The sequence below is a fragment of the Oncorhynchus nerka genome, linkage group LG6 (genome assembly GCF_034236695.1).
Source record: "Oncorhynchus nerka isolate Pitt River linkage group LG6, Oner_Uvic_2.0, whole genome shotgun sequence".
NCBI lineage: Eukaryota > Metazoa > Chordata > Actinopteri > Salmoniformes > Salmonidae > Oncorhynchus > Oncorhynchus nerka.
The window spans coordinates 77,611,978-77,633,438 of NC_088401.1; the positions used below are offsets into that span (position 1 = coordinate 77,611,978).

Here is a 21,461-nt window from a genome sequence, read left to right on the forward strand (position 1 = left end):
AACAATATACTGTATAAAACTGTGCGCTCGTATGTGCCCGACTGAGGCATCGAAAACTGCATCAGTTTAAACGTCATTTGTCTGTTCACCTTATTATTTATGAGAATATATTTCATAACATGCAAGTATTGTTTAATAATTACAGATCCAAATAAATATGATTCCCGATTAAACTGTACAATATATTTGAGGGGTTATTTAGCAAAAACAGATATCTCCGTTTGTATTTATTAACCTACATTTTTGTGTGCACTCCAGGTAACTCTTCATCTATAATACGTGAGAGGTAATGTTTCGATTTATTTTACACAATGGTATCAATTTCAAAGCGTTTCTCGAAATTCATCCTTCTTCCATTGGAGTCGCAGTTTCTCATTTCGCCAGGTCATGTGCGTACGTATGGGTCAAAGTGTCCGTGGAGGACCGCACATTCTCCCGTCAAGTTAGTTTTTTATAAATCTAAATTCCAAAGTTTCCTTAGAAAGTGGTGTAAGCCTTCTTTTGTGCCTATGCAACGTTTATAAATGAGGCCCCAGACCACATTATGTACTAAAAAGACATACACACATCCAGTTAACGACGGACATACTAAACAGGCGAAAGAAAGGGCCAAAATCCACTTAAGGAGAGTATGGCCGGAACACATAGATGCCAAGTATAGAGCATCACACAAATCCCACGAATGGACAGTATATAGGATATGAAGAGATAAACATCCAACACGCTGAACTGTGATGTGGTGAGGGAGAACCCAGGAGCAGAGAAGAGAACCAGATTAGGAAATATGTAAATACTAAATAAATAGTATGTGACTTTTTATACTTGTTCACATTTATGATATAATCTGTTAGTCTTCAACTCGTTGTCATGGTTCCCCCTGTCACCAGAGGACAGCAGAGACTGCCCTAGAGAGTATAAGGACACAGGTGTTTTCAGTCACTAATCATGATTTCCTTTTTAGAGTGTTGTCTTTTCTGTTATCCTTTGCAGAAGCTTGATTTGTTTGCTGTGTGTGTTGGTGCCTGAGTGAGTTCGAGTCTGTGGTTGTTGTCACACTTTTACTTAGTACCATTCTGTTGAACATTTTCCAGTAATGGAAACACACAGACTTTATGATAATCCCAGTTTTATTTTACCGCATATCTGAACAATGAACTGCAATCGATGCCTCTTGTTTCTTTCTAGAATGTGCAAGACAGGGTTGTCAATCACCAGTCGACTGAGGGAATAGCATGAATGAATGTAATTGATTGTCTTTGTATTTTACAATGCAATATAGAGACTGTGTTGCACATTCACTGGCCTGGTGGAACCAGTCTGATCATTGCATTCACCACAACAAAGCACCTGAACTGGCTCTTCTAGCTGTGAAAATTCCCCAGTCTGAATGAATCCCTACCCTCTCCTAATCTGTGTGATTGATGTGCGGCTCCGTGTGAAATCAGGAGCCAAGCAGAGAGATTCCATTGAATACAAGAAGAAATAACACGTATTTTAAGATCAATCTACACAAGGGAGCTCAGTATAGTTGCATGATGAAATGGGACATAAAAGGAAATGGATGAGAAGAGGCAGAGGCATAATCCCCATATGGGGCACAGGGGCACGTGCCCCTACAGATTTGTCCTGCTTAAAAAATATATCTTTGTTGTTTCTGTATAATACTACTAGCCACCTATAGTAATTTTATACGGTTGGTTTTAGCTAGCCCAGATAGGTTTCTGATCTCCCAACCTCATAACTAGATACAAAGAAGCCATTTCAGGCTAACAAACAAGTTAGTATCTAGCTTGTCTAACTATCTTAGCTGGCTTGCCTGTTGGCAAGGTTGATAGACTATACAAAAGCAAGCAATAACTAAATGTACTGAATAAGACTCACATTTTTTTACCCAGATTTTATCAGAGATGCAGAGAAGCATTTATAATTTCGTTAAAAAAATAACCACCTGTCAGGAGGATACAAACAGCTCATGAGGTATGCTTAGATATGCAGATTAATATACAATACCAGTCAAATGTTTGGACAAACCTACTACATCAAGGGTTTTTCTTTATTTTGACTATTTTCTACATTGTAGAATAATAGTGAAGACATCAAAACTATGAAATAACACATGGAATCATGTAATAACCCAAAAAGTTGTTAAACAAATTAGTGTTATATTAGAGATTCTTCAAAGCCACCCTTTGCCTTGTTGACAGCTTTGCACACTCTTGGCATGCTCTCAACCAGCTTCACGAGGTTGTCACCTGGATTGTATTTCAATTAACAGGTGTGTCTTGTTAAAAGTTTATTTGTCGATTTTTCTTCCTTCTTAATGCATTTGAGCTAATCAGTTTTTTTGTGACAAGGTATGGGTGGTATACAGAAGATCACCCTATTTGGTTAAAGACCAAGTCCATATTATAGCAAGAACAGCTCAAATAAGTAAAGAGAAATGACAGTCCATTACTTTAAAACATGAAGGTCAGTCAATCCAGAACATTTCAAGAACTTTAAGTGTTTCTTCAAGTGCAGTTGCAAAAACCAAGCGCTATGATGAAACTGTCTCTAATGAGGACCGCCACAGGAAAGGAAGACCCAGAGTGACCTCTGCTGCAAAGGATGAGTTCATTACAGTTAACTGCAGCTCAGATTGCAACACAAATAACTACTTCACAGAGTTCAAGTAACAGACACATCTGAACATCAACTGTTCAGAGGAGACTGCGTGAATCAGGCCTTCATGGTCGAATTGCTGCAAAGAAATCACTACTAAAGGACACCAATAAGAAGAAGATACTAGCTTGGGCCAAGAAACACGAGCAATGGACATTAGACCAGTGGAAATCTGTCCTTTGGTTTGATGAGTCCAAATTTGAGATTTTGGTTCCAACCGCCATGTCTTTGTGAGATGCAGAGTAGGTGAACGGATGATCTCCGCATTTGTGTTTCCCACCGTGAAGCATGGAGGAGGAGGTGTGATGGTGTGGGGGTGCTTTGCTGGTGACACTTATAGTGATTTATTTAGAATTCAAGGCACACTTAACCAGCATGGCTACCACAGCATTCTGCAGTGATATACCATCCCATCTGGTTTGCGCTTAGTGGGACTATCGTTTGTTTTTCAACAGGACGAAAAACATCTCCAGGCTATGTAAGGGCTATTTGACCAATAATGAGAGTGATGGAGTGCTGTATCAGATGACCTGGCCTCCACAATCACCCGACCTCAACCCAATTTAAATGGTTGGGATGAGTTGGACTGTAAAGTGAAGGAAAAGCAGTCAATAAGTGCTCAGCATATGTGGGAACTCCTTCAATCCTGTTGGAAAAGCAATCTTCATGAAGCTGGTTGAGAGAATGACAAGAGTGTGCAAAGCTGTCATCCAGGTGGCAACTTTGAAGAATCTAAAACCTCAAATATATTTTGATTTGTAAAATTTAGAGGGGTTACTACATGATTCCATATGTGTTATTTAATAGTTTTTATGTCTTCACTATTATTAAATAGTAAAAAATAAAGAGGCAGGTGTCATTAGTTGTCTCTGATTGAGAATCATACTTAGGTAGCCTGGGTTTCACTGTGTGTTTGTGGGTGATTGTTCCTGTCTCTGTGTTTGCACCAGATAGGACTGTTTAGGTTTTCACTTTTCTTGTTTTGTTTAGTCTGTTCATGTATATGTATAACTTTATTAAAAACATGAATAACCACCACGCTGCATTTTGGTCCGCCTCTCTTTCACCAGATGAAAACCCTTACAACAACGCGACCCAGACAAGGGCATACCGGACCTATTTTCTCTCCATATCCCCGGATTTGTACCGCAAGCTCTGGACATTACACCTGGATCTTGCAGCTAGCTAGCTGGTATCCGAGTGACTATTGCTTACGTCGGTCCAGGAGCAGACATAAATTATTCCGGAGCTAGCCAGCTAAAGAGTTCCATCAGCCTCTCCTGGGCTACAATCACCTATCCGGACCCAATGCGGAGCCCCACCGGGCCTTCACGACTGGACTACCGACGTTATCTGCCCGAGGGAGTTATCCAACTGGCCCCTCCGTCGCGACATAACCTGAACGCCCATCTGTGGCCCGCTAATCGTTAGCTGTCTTATCGGCTGCTATCTATCTATCGGACAATTTTCTTGGGTCACTATAACTATATCTATTTTGCCAATTGGATTGGTCCCCTCTACCATACGGAACCTCACTAATCTACCGACGGAAACGCACGAGGTGGCTAAAAACAGACCTCCATCCTCTGCCAGCTTGCTACCCATGGCACGGCTAGCTGTCTGAATCGCCGTGACCCCAACCAACCTCAATACTCACTGGATCCTTATGATCACTCGGCTAAGCATGCCTCTCCTTAACCTCTTCAACCTATGGGGGCGCTATGTTATTATTGGATAAAAAACGTGCCCGTTTTAAGCACAATATTTTGTCACGAAAAGATGCTCGACTATGCATATAATTGGCAGCTTTGGAAAGAAAACACTCTGACGTTTTCAAAACTGCAAAGATATTATCTGTGAGTGCCCCAGAAATGATGCTACAGGCGAAACCAAGATGTAACCTCAAACAGGAAATGAGCTGAATTTTTGAAGCTTTTTACTATCGTCTCCTTATATGGCTGTGAATGTGCTGTGAACAAGCTTATGCTCTCTGCCGTTCGTCCAAGATGTCTGCAGCATTGTGAAGTATTTGTAGGCATATCATTGGAAGATTGGCCATAAGAGACTACATTTGCCAGGTGTCCGCCCGGTGTCCTTTGTCTAAATTGGTGCGCAATTGTCAGTGGCACTCATTTTACCATGCGATACAGAAGGAGAAGCACACTTCCAGGAACGATACATCATTGAAGAGATATGTAGAAAAACACCTTGAGGATTGATTCTAAACAACGTTTGCCATGTTTCAGTCGATATTATGGAGTTATTTTGGAAAAAGTTTGGCGTTTTTATAACTGAATTTTCGTTTTTTTTTGGTAGCCAAACATGACGCAAAAAATGGACCGATTTCTCCTGCACAAATAATCTTTCAGGAAAACTGAACATTTGCTATCTAACTGAGAGTCTCCTCATTGAAAACATCTGAAGTTCTTCAAAAGTAAATGATTTATTGAATGTTTTTGCTGGTTTTTGTGAAAATGTTGCCTGGTGATGCTAACGCTAAATGCTAATGCTAACGCTAAATGCTAAATGCTAGTTTTGCTATGGTAGAGAAGCATATTTTTGAAAATCTGAGATGACAGTGTTGTTAACAAAAGGCTAAGCATGAGAGCTAGCATATTGATTTCATTTGCGATTTTCATGAATAGTTAACGTTGCGTTATGGTAATGGGCTTGAGGCTGTAGTCATGATCCCGGATCCGGGTTGGCTCGACGCAATAAGTTCATGTCAATATGCCTTGTCCATTGCTGTTCTGGTTAGTGTTTATTGGCTTATTTCGCTGTAGAGCCTCTAGCCCTGCTCATTATACCTTATCCAACCTCTCAGTTCCACCACCCACACATGCGATGACATCACCTGGTTTCAATGATGTTTCTAGAGACAATATCTCTCTCATCATCACTCAATACCTAGGTTTACCTCCACTGTATTCACATCCTACCATACCTTTGTCTGTACATTATACCTTGAAGCTATTTTATCGCCCACAGAAACCTCCTTTTACTCTCTGTTCCGGACGTCCTAGACGACCAATTCTCATAGCTTTTAGCCGTACCCTTATCCTACTCCTCCTCTGTTCCTCTGGTGATGTAGGGGTGAATCCGGGCCCTGCAGTGCCTAGCTCCACTCCTATTCCCCTGGCGCTCTCTTTTGATGACTTCTGTAACCGTAATGGCCTTGGTTAAGCCGCCTCCCTAAGTTTGTTTTATTCACTGCCTTAGGATTCTCTGCCAACCCGGATGTCCTAGCCGTGTCTGAATCCTGGCTTAGGAAGACCACTGTTAGGAATATTATGAATAAATGACTAAACAATATTCTAATTTTGGAACTGTAACTAAGTAAACTTATACTCTGTTTTATTATATCTGATTAACAATATGAGTTCATAAGAAGGGATTGTGTGACACGGACAAGGAGTAATTAAAGTTAATGAACACCATTCCAACTAGGCAGAGAGGAATGGGTTGTGGATAAAGTAAGCAGATAGGGTCGTTAACCTATGGTTGAACTGACGAAACTTAGGTCTGGGGTGTTTTAGATAAGGCAGTGAGTGCATTCCTAGGTTTTTTGTTAATTAGAGCTGTCAGCTAAGTGGTGATCGATAATGGTGAGGGGTCAAGAGTTAATTCAGTTATGTTGTGTGACCTGTGAGTGTGTTAGTGAGTTGGAATGAACTTTTAAACTCCCTTAATTCTAGGTCGGGAAGCTACCTCCACTCATCACTGTCAAACGCTCCCTGAAACACTTCAGCGAGCAGGCCTTTCTAATCGACCTGGCCCAGGTATCCTGGAAGGATATTGACCTCATCCCGTCAGTAGAGGATGCCTGGTTATTTAAAAAAATGCCTTCCTCACCATCTTAATTAAGCATGCCCCATTCAAGAAATTTAGAACCAGAAACAGATATAGCCCTTGGATCTCTCCAAACCTGACTGCCCTTAACCAACACAAAAACATCCTATGGCGTTCTGCATTAGCATCGAACAGCCCCCGTGATATGCAACTTTTCAGGGAAGTCAGAAACCAATATACACAGACAGTTAGAAAAGCCAAGGCTAGCTTTTTCAAGCAGAAATTTGCTTCCTGCAACACAAACTAAAAATAGTTCTGGGACACTGTAAAGTCCATGGAGAATAAGAACACCTCCCACTGCACTGAGGATAGAAACTCTGTCACCACTGATAAATGCACTATAATTGAGAATTTCAATAAGCATTTTTCCACGGCTGGCCATGTTTTTCACCTGGCTACCCCTACCCCGGTCAACTGCACTGTACCCCCCACAGCAACTCGCCCAAGCCTTCCCCATTTCTCCTTCTCCTAAATCCAGTCATCTGATATTCTGAAAGAGCGGCAAAATCTGGACCCCTACAAATCAGCCGGGCTAGACAATCTGGACCCTTTCTTTCTAAAATGATCTGCCAAAATTGTTGCAACCCCTATTACTAGCCTGTTCAACCTCTCTTTTGTGTCCTCTGAGATTCCCAAAGATTGGAAAGCAGCTGCGGTCATCCCCCTCTTCAAAGGGGGGGACACTCTTGACCCAATCTGCTACAGACCTATATCTATCCTACCCTGCCTTTCTAAGGTCTTCGAAAGCCAAGTCAACAAACAGATTACCGACCATTTCGAATCCCACCGCACCTTCTCCGCTATGCAATCTGGTTTCAGAGCTGGTCATGGGTACACCTCAGCCACGCTCAAGGTCCTAAACGATATCTTAACCGCCATCGATAAGAAACAATACTGTGCAGCCGTATTCATTGACCTGGCCAAGGCTTTCAACTCTGTCAATCACCACATCCTCATCGGCAGACTCGATAGCCTTGGTTTCTCAAATGATTGCCTCGCCTGGTTCACCAACTACTTCTCTGATAGAGTTCAGTGTGTCAAATCGGAGGGCCTGTTGTCCAGACCTCTGGCAGTCTCTATGGGGGTGCCACAGGGTTCAATTCTCGGGCCGACTCTCAAAAGTAAAACTAAATGCATGCTCTTCAACCGATCGCTGCCTGCAACTTCCCACCGGTCCAGCATCACTACTCTGGACGCTTCTGACGTAGAATATGTGGACAACTACAAATACCTAGGTGTCTGGTTAGACTGTAAACTCTCCTTCCAGACTCACATCAAACATCTCCAATCCAAAGTTAAATCTAGAATTGGCTTCCTATTTCGCAACAAAGCATCCTTCACTCATGCTGCCAAACATAACCTCGTAAAACTGACAATCCTACCGATCCTCGACTTCGGCGATGTCATTTACAAAATAGCCTCCAATACCCTACTCAATAAATTGGATGCAGTCTATCACAGTGCCATCCGTTTTGTCACCAAAGCCTCATATACTAGCCACCACTGCGACCTGTACGCTCTCGTTGGCTGGCCCTCGCTTCATACTCTTCGCCAAACCCACTGGCTCCAGGTCATCTACAAGACCCTGCTGGGTAAAGTCCCCCCTTATCTCAGCTCGCTGGTCACCATAGCAGCACCCACCTGTAGCACGCACTCCAGCAAGTATATCTCACTGGTCACCCCCAAAACCAATTCTTCCATTGGCTGCCTCTCCTTCCAGTTCTCTGCTGCCAATGACTGGAACGAACTACAAAAATCTCTGTAACTGGAAACACTTATCTCCCTCACTAGCTTTAAGCACCAGCTGTCAGAGCAGCTCACAGATTACTGCACCTGTACATAGCCCATCTATAATTTAGCCCAAACAACTACCTCTTCCCCTACTGTATTTATTTATTTATTTAGCTCCTTTGCATTATTTATATCTCTACTTTGCACATTCTTCCACTGCAAATCTACCATTCCAGTGTTTTACTTGCTATATTGTATTTACTTTGCCACCATGGCCTTTTTTTGCCTTTACCTCCCTTATCTCACCTCATTTTCTCACATCGCATATAGACTTATTTTTCTACTATATTATTGACTGTATGTTTGTTTTACTCCATGTGTAACTCTGTGTTGTTGTATGTGTTGAACTGCTTTGCTTTATCTTGGCCAGGTCGCAATTGTAAATGAGAACTTGTTCTCAACTAGCGTACCTGGTTAAATAACGGTGAAATAAAATAAATAAATACAATTGGTCAGAAAGAAGTGGAGAGTCTTTGTGTTCTTTTAAGTGCTGTCATTAGGGTAGAAACTTTGATCTGTTTCTTCAAAGCTGCTACAGTGAACAGGTGTGTGTGTGTGTGTGTGTGTGTGTGTGTGTGTGTGTGTGTGTGTTTCCATGTGTGTGTGAACAGGTGTGTTTCATAGAACAATCTGTGCTTTATTCTTTATACTGGCAGCTAGAGATTTGGGTTCTGATATCAGCCGTGTCTCCAGATGTACTATACCTCTCTCTCTTAAGGGTCTCTACAAATCGGTGTCCCACCCTCGGGACGGTTGAATTAATGTGATTAGCATGACGTTGTAAGTTACAAGAACATTTCCCAGGACATAGACATATCTGATATTGGCAGAATTCTTGTTAATCTAACTGCACTGTCCAATTTACAGTAGCTATTACAGTGAAATAATACCATGCTATTGTTTGAGGAGAGTGCACAGTTATTAACTTGAAAAGTTATTAATAAACCAATTAGGCACATTTGGGCAGTCTTGATACAACATTTTGAAAAGTGCAAATGCAATGGTTTATTGGATCAGTCTAAAACTTAGCACATACACTGCTGTCATCTAGTGGCCAACATCTAAATTGCACCTGGGCTGGAATAATACATTATGGCCTTTCTCTTGCATTTCAAAGATGATGGTACAATTTTGTTTTTTAAATGCATGTTTAGATTTGGGTATGTCATTTTAGGCAAATACTGAAAAAAAGGGGTGGATCCTTAAACTGCAGTTGGCCCAGAATAGAGCAGCATGTCTTGCTCTTCATTGTAATCAGAGGGCTGATATAAATACTATGCATGCCAGTCTCTCTTGGTTAAGAGTTGAGGAGAGACTGACTGCATCACTTCTTATTTTTATAAGAAACATAGTCAACATACATACAGCTCTGACAAACACACACTTACCCCACCAGACATGCCACCAGGGGTCTTTTGACAGTCCCCAAATCCAGAACAGATTTAAGAAAGCGTACAGTATTATATAGAGCCATTATTGCATGGAACTCCATTCCATCTCATATTACTCAAGTGAACAGCAAACCTGGTTTAAAAAAACAGATAAAGCATCACCTCACAGCACAACGCCTCTCCCCTATTTGACCTAGATAGTTTGTGTGTAGGCTACTTGTGCCTTTTGTAAAAATAAAAATAAAAATTGATGCAGTTCTGTCCTTGAGCTGTTGTCTATTAATGTTCTGTATTATGTTTCATGTTTCATGTGGAACCCCAGGAAGAGTAGCTGCTGCTTTCGCAACAGCTAATGGGGATCCTAATAAAATATCAAAAAATCTTGGCAGTATCAGATTTTATTTTACTTACTGTAAAGTAAAATCATTCCAGTCATCACAGTAGTACATTCAAGTTTATATCATCATTTTTGTTTCCACTTTACAGACATACATTTTCTTTATGCAGTTCTCACATGTAGTAGACAAACCAGTTTAAATGTCAAATTTAGAGGTTAACCAAACATTTACGTGATCGTCAATTAATAAGAGCAATTTTACATTTTTTTTTACAAAGAAGATAGTATAAAAAGTAATGTGAGGATTGTATTGTGAAAGGCAATTACTTTATATGAACATGTATTTCAATGTGAAATATGCATTTCTAGATTAAACACTGATTAGGTTTGGTGAAAAAGTGACTATGATTTTGTGTGTTGTTCTCAGCCAATTTGAAAATGTACTCTGCCTTTTTAATGATCTGTTTTGAGTGTTGTACAAAGAGTTGTGAAAATGTACCACATACTTTTAATCAAAGAGCAGTATGTGCCAGTTTTAGCAGTCTGTTCTATCTGCCTGTTAAAGCTGACAGACAGACACAACTGGGACTATGACAGATATTGTCAAATTATTTTCAGATAGATGCATTTATAGACATCCCTTCGTCAGTATTTTTCTCTCTCTCCATTAGGTTGCCTCGGTGACCTGCATCTGTCCAAGTGCATCTGGAAATAATCTGAGTTATCTCCCTAAATAACACTGAATAGTCGTTTTCTGAAAGGTTGAATACGTCTTTATTATTCAGTAACACTTATTGAAGAAGAAACATAAGTAGGAGGATACTCCTCTATGAGGTTTGTAAAATATTCTGGAAGAGTGCCTAATTCACATTTTTTATATAAATAAAAACAGGTGACGATTGAGTAGAGATTACCGGATTTGCTCACATTTTCCAGACCGGACCGGACCGGATTCCAATAACAGAACTAAATGCGCATGCAGGGGGGATTAACCAAACGACAATCGTCTCATGTGGCGTCATCTTGTAATGGTCATTGTGACGTCACAGCACTGGTGAGAAACCTCTTGGTGCGTTTAGTGTTGCGGAGACGGGGACAGAGAATAGACGGGACTCCGTTGAGGGCAGCGCTGCGCAAACTAAGTGATTTTCGGGTGCAACATCACAAACGGGTCACGGGGGTTAGGCCTAATCAACTGTCAAATCAAATGATCATTATGCCCCTTCAACAGTCGTTATTTATCTGATGGTCTGAAGTCCTACAATTACCCTTTTTTTGGTTTCTTCTTCTTTTGACATTGATCGCGCTGTAGGATAGGTTATTTTCCCCAGCTTTACAGAGAGTGAACATAACTCAATCCCGGACAAACAAGTTATCATTCAAATTGATTAATTATATATTTTCCCAAAGGAATGTACTTTTGGAGAAGCATGCTGCTCTTGGAAATCTCGAGGTTTGCCTTGTCCTGAGTAGATTGGTGAGTAACTGCTTATTTGGAGCTGGCTGGATGTTAGATAATTGATCTAGTTGTAACCCACATTCATTTTCACAAAGCATCCTAGGTATGTAAAAACATACACTGGGAAACTAGAATAGAATTTAATCAAATTGAAAATGATTCTATAGACTAGAATACAATAGAATTTAATAGAAGAGAATATGACTTCATTGGCTAGTCAGAGAAATCTGATGCCACAGCACCTGCTTGTACAGTCTATGGTGTTAAAGCATCAGGGCACCCTGGATATGCATGTGAAAACGCCATGAGAAGCAATTGAACCTCTATCAGGGAACCCTGGAAAGGTATTTAAAAGAGGCAGAGTAACACAAGTAACACAACATGATTGTTATTCAGAATACTGTAACTATTAAACAGACTAACTGTTATTAAAGACAAATAGACACTCTGGTTCTGTATTGAGAACCACTATGTGTATGCTCACACTGTTCATGATTTGACGCTGATGAGGCTACGTTGTCTCCTCTTTTCCTCTCCAGTGTTGATGGTAAGGAGAGAGACCTCGGTCAGCCTGAGACCAGTGTTGATGGTAGGGAGAGAGACCTCGGTTAGACTGAGACCAGTGTTGATGGTAGGGAGAGAGACCTCGGTCAGCCTGAGACCAGTGTCGATGGTAGGGAGAGAGACCTCGGTCAGACTGAGACCAGTGTCGATGGTAGGGAGAGAGACCTCGGTCAGACTGAGACCAGTGTTGATGGTAGGGAGAGAGACCTCGGTCAGACTGAGACCAGTGTTGATGGTAGGGAGAGAGACCTCGGTCAGACTGAGACCAGTGTTGATGGTAGGGAGAGAGACCTCGGTCAGACTGAGACCAGTGTTGATGGTAGGAGAGAGACCTCGGTCAGACTGAGACCAGTGTTGATGGTAGGGAGAGAGACCTCGGTTAGACTGAGACCAGTGTTGATGGTAGGAGAGAGACCTCGGTCAGACTGAGACCAGTGTTGATGGTAGGGAGAGAGACCTCGGTCAGACTGAGACCAGTGTTGATGGTAGGGAGAGAGACCTCGGTCAGACTGAGACCAGTGTTGATGGTAGGGAGAGAGACCTCGGTCAGACTGAGACCAGTGTTGATGGTAGGGAGAGAGACCTCGGTCAGACTGAGACCAGTGTTGATGGTAGGGAGAGAGACCTCGGACAGACTGAGACCAGTGTTGATGGTAGGGAGAGAGACCTCGGTCAGACTGAGACCAGTGTTGATGGTGGGGAGAGAGACCTCGGTCAGACTGAGACCAGTGTTGATGGTGGGGAGAGAGACCTCGGTCAGACTGAGACCAGTGTTGATGGTAGGGAGAGAGACCTCGGTCAGACTGAGACCAGTGTTGATGGTAGGGAGAGAGACCTCGGTCAGACTGAGACCAGTGTTGATGGTAGGGAGAGAGACCTCGGTCAGACTGAGACCAGTGTTGATGGTAGGGAGAGAGACCTCGGTCAGACTGAGACCAGTGTTGATGGTAGGGAGAGAGACCTCGGTCAGACTGAGACCAGTGTTGATGGTAGGAGAGAGACCTCGGTCAGACTGAGACCAGTGTTGATGGTGGGAGAGAGACCTCGGTCAGACTGAGACCAGTGTTGATGGTAGGGAGAGAGACCTCGGTCAGATTGAGACCAGTGTTGATGGTAGGGAGAGAGACCTCGGTCAGACTGAGACCAGTGTTGATGGTAGGGAGAGAGACCTCGGTCAGACTGAGACCAGTGTTGATGGTAGGGAGAGAGACCTCGGTCAGACTGAGACCAGTGTTGATGGTAGGGAGAGAGACCTCGGTCAGACTGAGACCAGTGTTGATGGTAGGGAGAGAGACCTCGGTCAGACTGAGACCAGTGTTGATGGTAGGAGAGAGACCTCGGTTAGACTGAGACCAGTGTTGATGGTAGGGAGAGAGACCTCGGTCAGACTGAGACCAGTGTTGATGGTAGGGAGAGAGACCTCGGTCAGACTGAGACCAGTGTTGATGGTAGGGAGAGAGACCTCGGTCAGACTGAGACCAGTGTTGATGGTAGGGAGAGAGACCTCGGTCAGACTGAGACCAGTGTTGATGGTAGGGAGAGAGACCTCGGTCAGACTGAGACCAGTGTTGATGGTAGGGAGAGAGACCTCGGTCAGACTGAGACCAGTGTTGATGGTAGGGAGAGAGACCTCGGTCAGACTGAGACCAGTGTTGATGGTAGGGAGAGAGACCTCGGTCAGACTGAGACCAGTGTTGATGGTGGGGAGAGAGACCTCGGTCAGACTGAGACCAGTGTTGATGGTAGGGAGAGAGACCTCGGTCAGACTGAGACCAGTGTTGATGGTAGGGAGAGAGACCTCGGTCAGACTGAGACCAGTGTTGATGGTAGGGAGAGAGACCTCGGTCAGACTGAGACCAGTGTTGATGGTAGGGAGAGAGACCTCGGTCAGACTGAGACCAGTGTTGATGGTAGGAGAGAGACCTCGGTCAGACTGAGACCAGTGTTGATGGTAGGGAGAGAGACCTCGGTCAGACTGAGACCAGTGTTGATGGTAGGGAGAGAGACCTCGGTTAGACTGAGACCAGTGTTGATGGTAGGGAGAGAGACCTCGGTTAGCCTGAGACCAGTGTTGATGGTAGGGAGAGAGACCTCGGTCAGCCTGTGACCCATCTCCCTGTCTGTCTGTCCACAGATCACATGGGATACAGAAGACAGAAGGACTCCTCTCACCCTGTACCGAGGCTGCAATAGGAGATCTAAAACCTCTACTATCCCTGTGGGAATATGTACAACCATCCACCTCTCCAGGACAAAGGATGTCAGAACTGATACAGAGTCTGGAACAATGCCAACCCCAGAGAGAGGCTGTCTGGAATGTCTTTTACCTTGTTGTTTTTTATTATCACGGGACACAAACAAACAAAGAAGAAGATGTTATCAGATATGTTTGTTTGGATGAAAGGGAGAAACCCAGAGGGCTTTCCTTCTGACCAGGCTCTTCTCTACACTATGAGCTGATTGACCCCTCTCTGCCCCCCCTCCACCCCTCCACCCCCCCCACACAAATCCTCCCTCCCCACCACCACCTCCCTCCCACCGACGATGGATCTTACGAATGACACCACGGTCATCACAGACAGCGACTTATTGGATGACTCCTCAACCCGCATCCTGACTGGCTGTTTCCTCTCGCTGCTCATCCTCTCCACGTTGCTCGGCAACGTCCTTGTGTGTGCCGCCGTCACCAAGTGCCGTCAACTGCGTTCCAAAGTCACCAACTTCTTTGTGATCTCGTTGGCCGTCTCCGACCTCCTGGTCGCTATCCTGGTGATGCCGTGGAAGGCCGTGACAGAGGTCGCAGGTTTCTGGCCGTTTGGCTCGTTCTGCGACACTTGGGTGGCGTTCGACATCATGTGCTCCACGGCATCCATCTTGAACCTGTGTGTGATCAGCGTGGACCGTTACTGGGCAATATCCAGCCCGTTCCGCTATGAGAGGAACATGACTCCTAAAGTGGCGTTTGTGATGATCAGCGTGGCCTGGACGCTCTCCGTCCTCATCTCCTTCATCCCCGTCCAACTCAGCTGGCACAAAGCCCAGACCTTTACCTCTACCTCCATCACTACCTCCACAACCACCCCCTACGGCCTCCAGGCCCCCCCAGACTCCTCTAACCCTGTTGGGGATAACAACACACATCAGGCGCCCCGGGACTGGGACAACTGTCACTTCAGCTTGAACCGGACCTACGCCATCTCTACCTCTCTGATCAGCTTCTATATCCCAGTGATCATCATGGTGGTCACCTACACCCAGATCTACCGCATCGCCCACCGTCAGATCAGATGCATCTCCACCCTAGAACGAGCCGCAGAGAGCGCCAAGAACCGACACAACAGCATGGGAGAAGGCGGCGGAGAATCCAGTATCTCCGAATCAGAGAGCTCGTTCAAGATGGCGTTCAAACGGGAGACAAAGGTCCTGAAGACGCTGACTCTGATTGTGGGCGTGTTCGTGTGCTGCTGGCTGCCCTTCTTCATCCTGAACTGCATGGTGCCGTTCTGTGAGCCTTCGCCCCGCGGTGCCGCCGCCTCCTTCACCTGTATCAGCCCCACTATGTTTGATGTGTTTGTGTGGTTCGGGTGGGCCAACTCTTCCATCAACCCCATCATATACGCCTTCAACCCAGACTTCCGCAAAGCATTCTCTATCCTCCTGGGCTGCCACAGATTCTGTCCCGGAGATCACGGCATGGGCGCGTTCAGTCTCAATAAGAAGTGAGCTCAGAGCCTCAGAATTCCCTGTGGTAGTAATAAATAACATACATGGAAAACATCTGCTGAGACACTGGTCTCAGAAGAGGATCTACAGTACCAGCTGTCATGAACGTCAGAGAACTATAGCATGCCATCGTCTGGTGCATTGTATCGCCATAAGCAAGCAGAGTAAGCACTACAACCTTGGTGTAAAAGGTTTGTTGTTGTCATTGAGGGTGCCGCCACCTTGTGCAGTGTCACTGGGCATAACATACAGTATGATCTGAAATGGCACTGCAATAAGAGTCGAGTGACCCTTTGCAGTGTCCCTGACTGTGCAGTACATTTAGTGACACATTGTCTCTGTGGAGTAGATACTACAGTGAGTCAGGGCCCCAGACTCCGACCCAGTGATGCTTTATTGTGTATTTTACAGAATGTTAAAAAGAGGTCACTTTCTTACAAACGTTTTGAGATGTAATACAGTACTTCAAGAAAATATATTATTCTTTACAATGCAAACAGTAACTTTGATTGTGTTGTTGTTAAAGTCCATACCAATACTGCTATTGTTTTAATTGATGGGGAACACCAAATGACGGTTAACTGAATAATCGTTCTAATGATGGTAATGAAATTCAGAAAGCTTAAGGCTATTTCATAACAAACATCAATTTAATTTGGACTGCCATTTTAAATCCCTCTCCAAAGTGTTTTACCTTATTAATGAGCTACTCATCTTGCATTGTGTCTGTGGCTTTTCCAAAGCAATGCCAGGTGTCCCAACAAGCTCTCATAGTCTCACTGCAGAATGAGACGTTCAGCCACGTTCTCCAAACGTCGAAGTGTTTTTCCTGCTCCTGCTGCTTTGTATCATTCCATTTCTCCAAACGTCAACTTTCGAAGTTAAGGGTTAAGTTTAAGCACTCATTTGGAATGGTTAATGATTAAGGTTTGGGAAAGGGTTCAAACATTAAGTTTAGGCACTCATTCTGAATGGTTAAGGTAAGGGTTAAGGTTTAGGATAGGGTTCAAATGTTAAGTTTAGGCACTCATTCTGAATGGTTAAGGTAAGGGTTAAGGTTTGGGATAGGGATAAAACATTAAGTTTAGGCACTCATTCTGAATGGTTAAGGTAAGGGTTAAGGTTTTGGATAGGGGTCAAACGTTAAGTTTAGGCACTCATTCTGAATGGTTAAGGTAAGGGTTAAGGTTTAGGATAGGGTTCAAACGTTAAGTTTAGGCACTCATTCTGAATGGTTAAGGTAAGGGTTAAGGTTTGGGATAGGGATAAAACATTAAGTTTAGGCACTCATTCTGAATGGTTAAGGTAAGGGTTAAGGTTTTGGATAGGGGTCAAACGTTAAGTTTAGGCACTCATTCTGAATGGTTAAGGTAAGGGTTAAGGTTTGGGATAGGGATAAAACATTAAGTTTAGGCACTCATTCTGAATGGTTAAGGTAAGGGTTAAGGTTTAGGATAGGGTTCAAACGTTAAGTTTAGGCACTCATTCTGAATGGTTAAGGTAAGGGTTAAGGTTTGGGATAGGGATAAAACATTAAGTTTAGGCACTCATTCTGAATGGTTAAGGTAAGGGTTAAGGTTTTGGATAGGGGTCAAACGTTAAGTTTAGGCACTCATTCTGAATGGTTAAGGTAAGGGTTAAGGTTTGGGATAGGGATAAAACATTAAGTTTAGGCACTCATTCTGAATGGTTAAGGTAAGGGTTAAGGTTTAGGATAGGGTTAAAACATTAAGTTTAGTCACTCATTCTGAATGGTTAAGGTAAGGGTTAAGGTTTAGGATAGGGTTCAAACATTAAGTTTAGACACTCATTCTGAATGGTTAAGGTAAGGGTTAAGGTTTAGGATAGGGTTCAAACATTAAGTTTAGTCACTCATTCTGAATGGTTAAGGTAAGGTTTAGGATAGGGTTAAAACATTAATTTAGACACTAACATGCTGACCAGAACGCTCGAGCCATCGCACGCATAATGATTTTGTCCACCCACACCAGATGTGATCAGGACAAGCAGGTTGAAATATCAAAACGAACTCTGAACCAACTATATTAATTTGGGAACAGGTCGAAAAGCATTAAACATTTATGACAATTTAGAAAGCTAACTAGCTTGCTGTTGCTAGTGAATTTGTCCTGGTATATAATCATTAAGGATGGATATCGTTAAGATTTTAACGGTATTACTACTCTTAGCGATACTGCTTATCGATCTGGTACTTTAACGGTATTCTTATCGGTTATTTTTGTTCTTTTTTATGAAAAAAACCCGAAACAAATTAAGAACAGAATTAACATTGCCTTATTTTCTGAAATGTAAACAATTATTTACAGCAAAAGAAACAGCAATAGTTTTCAACCCCTCACTAACCCGGACGACGCTAGAGCAATTGTGCATCGCCCCACGGACCTCCCGGTCGCGGCCGGTTACGACAGAGCCTGGGCGCGGACCCAGAGTCTCTGGTGGCACAGCTGGCGCTGCAGTACAGCGCCCTTAACCATTGCGCCTCCCGGGGGGCCCAGAAACAACAATGTTTGAACAAATCACTATTATAGACTCTAATGTTGTGATGATGGAAATGTAAAACAAATTAAATAAATAATATTTTCCTGCAGAAGATAAGACCGTTTTATAGAACAACACGGGTGGGGCCTGCAGGTAGGCTGTAGAAGATAAGACAGTGGTATAGAACAACACAGGCCTGCAGGTAGGCTGCAGAAGATAAGACCGTGGTATAGAACAACACGGGTGGGACCTGCAGGTAGGCTGCAGAAGATAAGACAGTGGTATAGAACAACACGGGTGGGACCTGCAGGTAGGCTGCAGAAGATAAGACAGTGGTATAGAACAACACGGGTGGGGCCTGCAGGTAGGCTGCAGAAGATAAGACAGTGGTATAGAACAACACGGGTGGGGCCTGCAGGTAGGCTGTAAAAGATAAGACAGTGGTATAGAGCAACACAGGTGGGGCCTGCAGGTAGGCTGCAGAAGATAAGACAGTGGTATAGAACAACACGGGTGGGACCTGCAGGTAGGCTGCAGAAGATAAGACAGTGGTATAGAACAACACAGGTGGGGCCTGCAGGTAGGCTGCAGAAGATAAGACAGTGGTATAGAACAACACGGGTGGGACCTGCAGGTAGGCTGCAGAAGATAAGACAGTGGTATAGAACAACACGGGTGGGACCTGCAGGTAGGCTGCAGAAGATAAGACAGTGGTATAGAACAACACGGGTGGGGCCTGCAGGTAGGCTGCAGAATATAAGACAGTGGTATAGAACAACACAGGCCTGCAGGTAGGCTGCAGAAGATAAGACCGTGGTATAGAACAACACGGGTGGGACCTGCAGGTAGGCTGCAGAAGATAAGACAGTGGTATAGAACAACACGGGTGGGACCTGCAGGTAGGCTGCAGAAGATAAGACAGTGGTATAGAACAACACGGGTGGGGCCTGCAGGTAGGCTGCAGAAGATAAGACAGTGGTATAGAACAACACGGGTGGGGCCTGCAGGTAGGCTGTAAAAGATAAGACAGTGGTATAGAGCAACACAGGTGGGGCCTGCAGGTAGGCTGCAGAAGATAAGACAGTGGTATAGAACAACACGGGTGGGACCTGCAGGTAGGCTGCAGAAGATAAGACAGTGGTATAGAACAACACAGGTGGGGCCTGCAGGTAGGCTGCAGAAGATAAGACAGTGGTATAGAACAACACGGGTGGGACCTGCAGGTAGGCTGCAGAAGATAAGACAGTGGTATAGAACAACACGGGTGGGACCTGCAGGTAGGCTGCAGAAGATAAGACAGTGGTATAGAACAACACGGGTGGGGCCTGCAGGTAGGCTGCAGAATATAAGACAGTGGTATAGAACAACACAGGCCTGCAGGTAGGCTGCAGAAGATAAGACCGTGGTATAGAACAACACGGGTGGGACCTGCAGGTAGGCTGCAGAAGATAAGACAGTGGTATAGAACAACACAGGCCTGCAGGTAGGCTGTAGAAGATAAGACAGTGGTATAGAACAACACGGGTGGGGCCTGCAGGTAGGCTGCAGAAGATAAGACAGTGGTATAGAACAACACGGGTGGGGCCTGCAGGTAGGCTGTAAAAGATAAGACAGTGGTATAGAGCAACACAGGTGGGGCCTGCAGGTAGGCTGCAGAAGATAAGACAGTGGTATAGAACAACACGGGTGGGGCCTGCAGGTAGGCTGTTGAAGATAAGACAGTGGTATAGAACAACACGGGTGGGGCCTGCAGGTAGGCTGCAGAAGATAAGACAGTGGTATAGAACAACACGGGTGGGGCCTGCAGGTAGGCTGTAAAAGATAAGACAGTGGTATAGAGCAACACAGGTGGGGCCTGCAGGTAGCCTGCAGAATATAAGACAGTGGTATAGAACAACACGGGTGGGGCCTGCAGGTAGGCTGTAGAAGATAAGACAGTGGTATAGAACAACACGGGTGGGGCCTGCAGGTAGGCTGCAGAAGATAAGACAGTGGTATAGAACAACACGGGTGGGGCCTGCAGGTAGGCTGTAAAAGATAAGACAGTGGTATAGAGCAACACAGGTGGGGCCTGCAGGTAGGCTGCAGAAGATAAGACAGTGGTATAGAACAACACGGGTGGGACCTGCAGGTAGGCTGCAGAAGATAAGACAGTGGTATAGAACAACACAGGTGGGGCCTGCAGGTAGGCTGCAGAAGATAAGACAGTGGTATAGAACAACACGGGTGGGACCTGCAGGTAGGCTGCAGAAGATAAGACAGTGGTATAGAACAACACGGGTGGGACCTGCAGGTAGGCTGCAGAAGATAAGACAGTGGTATAGAACAACACGGGAGGGGCCTGCAGGTAGGCTGCAGAATATAAGACAGTGGTATAGAACAACACAGGCCTGCAGGTAGGCTGCAGAAGATAAGACCGTGGTATAGAACAACACGGGTGGGACCTGCAGGTAGGCTGCAGAAGATAAGACAGTGGTATAGAACAACACAGGCTTGCAGGTAGGCTGTAGAAGATAAGACAGTGGTATAGAACAACACGGGTGGGGCCTGCAGGTAGGCTGTAGAAGATAAGACAGTGGTATAGAACAACACGGGTGGGGCCTGCAGGTAGGCTGCAGAAGATAAGACAGTGGTATAGAACAACACGGGTGGGACCTGCAGGTAGGCTGCAGAAGATAAGACAGTGGTATAGAACAACACGGGTGGGGCCTGCAGGTAGGCTGCAGAAAATAAGACAGTGGTATAGAACAGCATGGGTGGGGCCTGCAGGTAGGCTGCAGAAGATAAGACAGTGGTATAGAACAACACGGGTGGGACCTGCAGGTAGGCTGCAGAAGATAAGACAGTGGTATAGAACAACACAGGTGGGGCCTGCAGGTAGGCTGCAGAAGATAAGACAGTGGTATAGAACAACACAGGTGGGGCCTGCAGGTAGGCTGCAGAAGATAAGACAGTGGTATAGAACAACACAGGTGGGGCCTGCAGGTAGGCTGCAGAAGATAAGACAGTGGTATAGAACAACACGGGTGGGACCTGCAGGTAGGCTGCAGAAGATAAGACAGTGGTATAGAACAACACAGGTGGGGCCTGCAGGTAGGCTGCAGAAGATAAGACAGTGGTATAGAACAGCACAGGTGGGGCCTGCAGGTAGGCTGCAGAAGATAAGACAGTGGTATAGAACAACGCG

General features: G+C 44.6%; 1 protein-coding gene across 1 annotated transcript; it reads left to right on the forward strand.

Moving 5' to 3' along the window:
- Positions 1–14,208: 14,208 nt before the first annotated feature.
- LOC115118553 (D(1) dopamine receptor-like) lies at positions 14,209–18,325 on the forward strand. The gene has a single exon (XM_029647192.2). It carries the CDS (start codon positions 14,597–14,599, stop codon positions 15,773–15,775), a length of 1,179 nt encoding a protein of 392 aa, XP_029503052.2. The 5' UTR covers positions 14,209–14,596; the 3' UTR covers positions 15,776–18,325.
- The last annotated feature ends 3,136 nt before the right edge of the window (positions 18,326–21,461 follow it).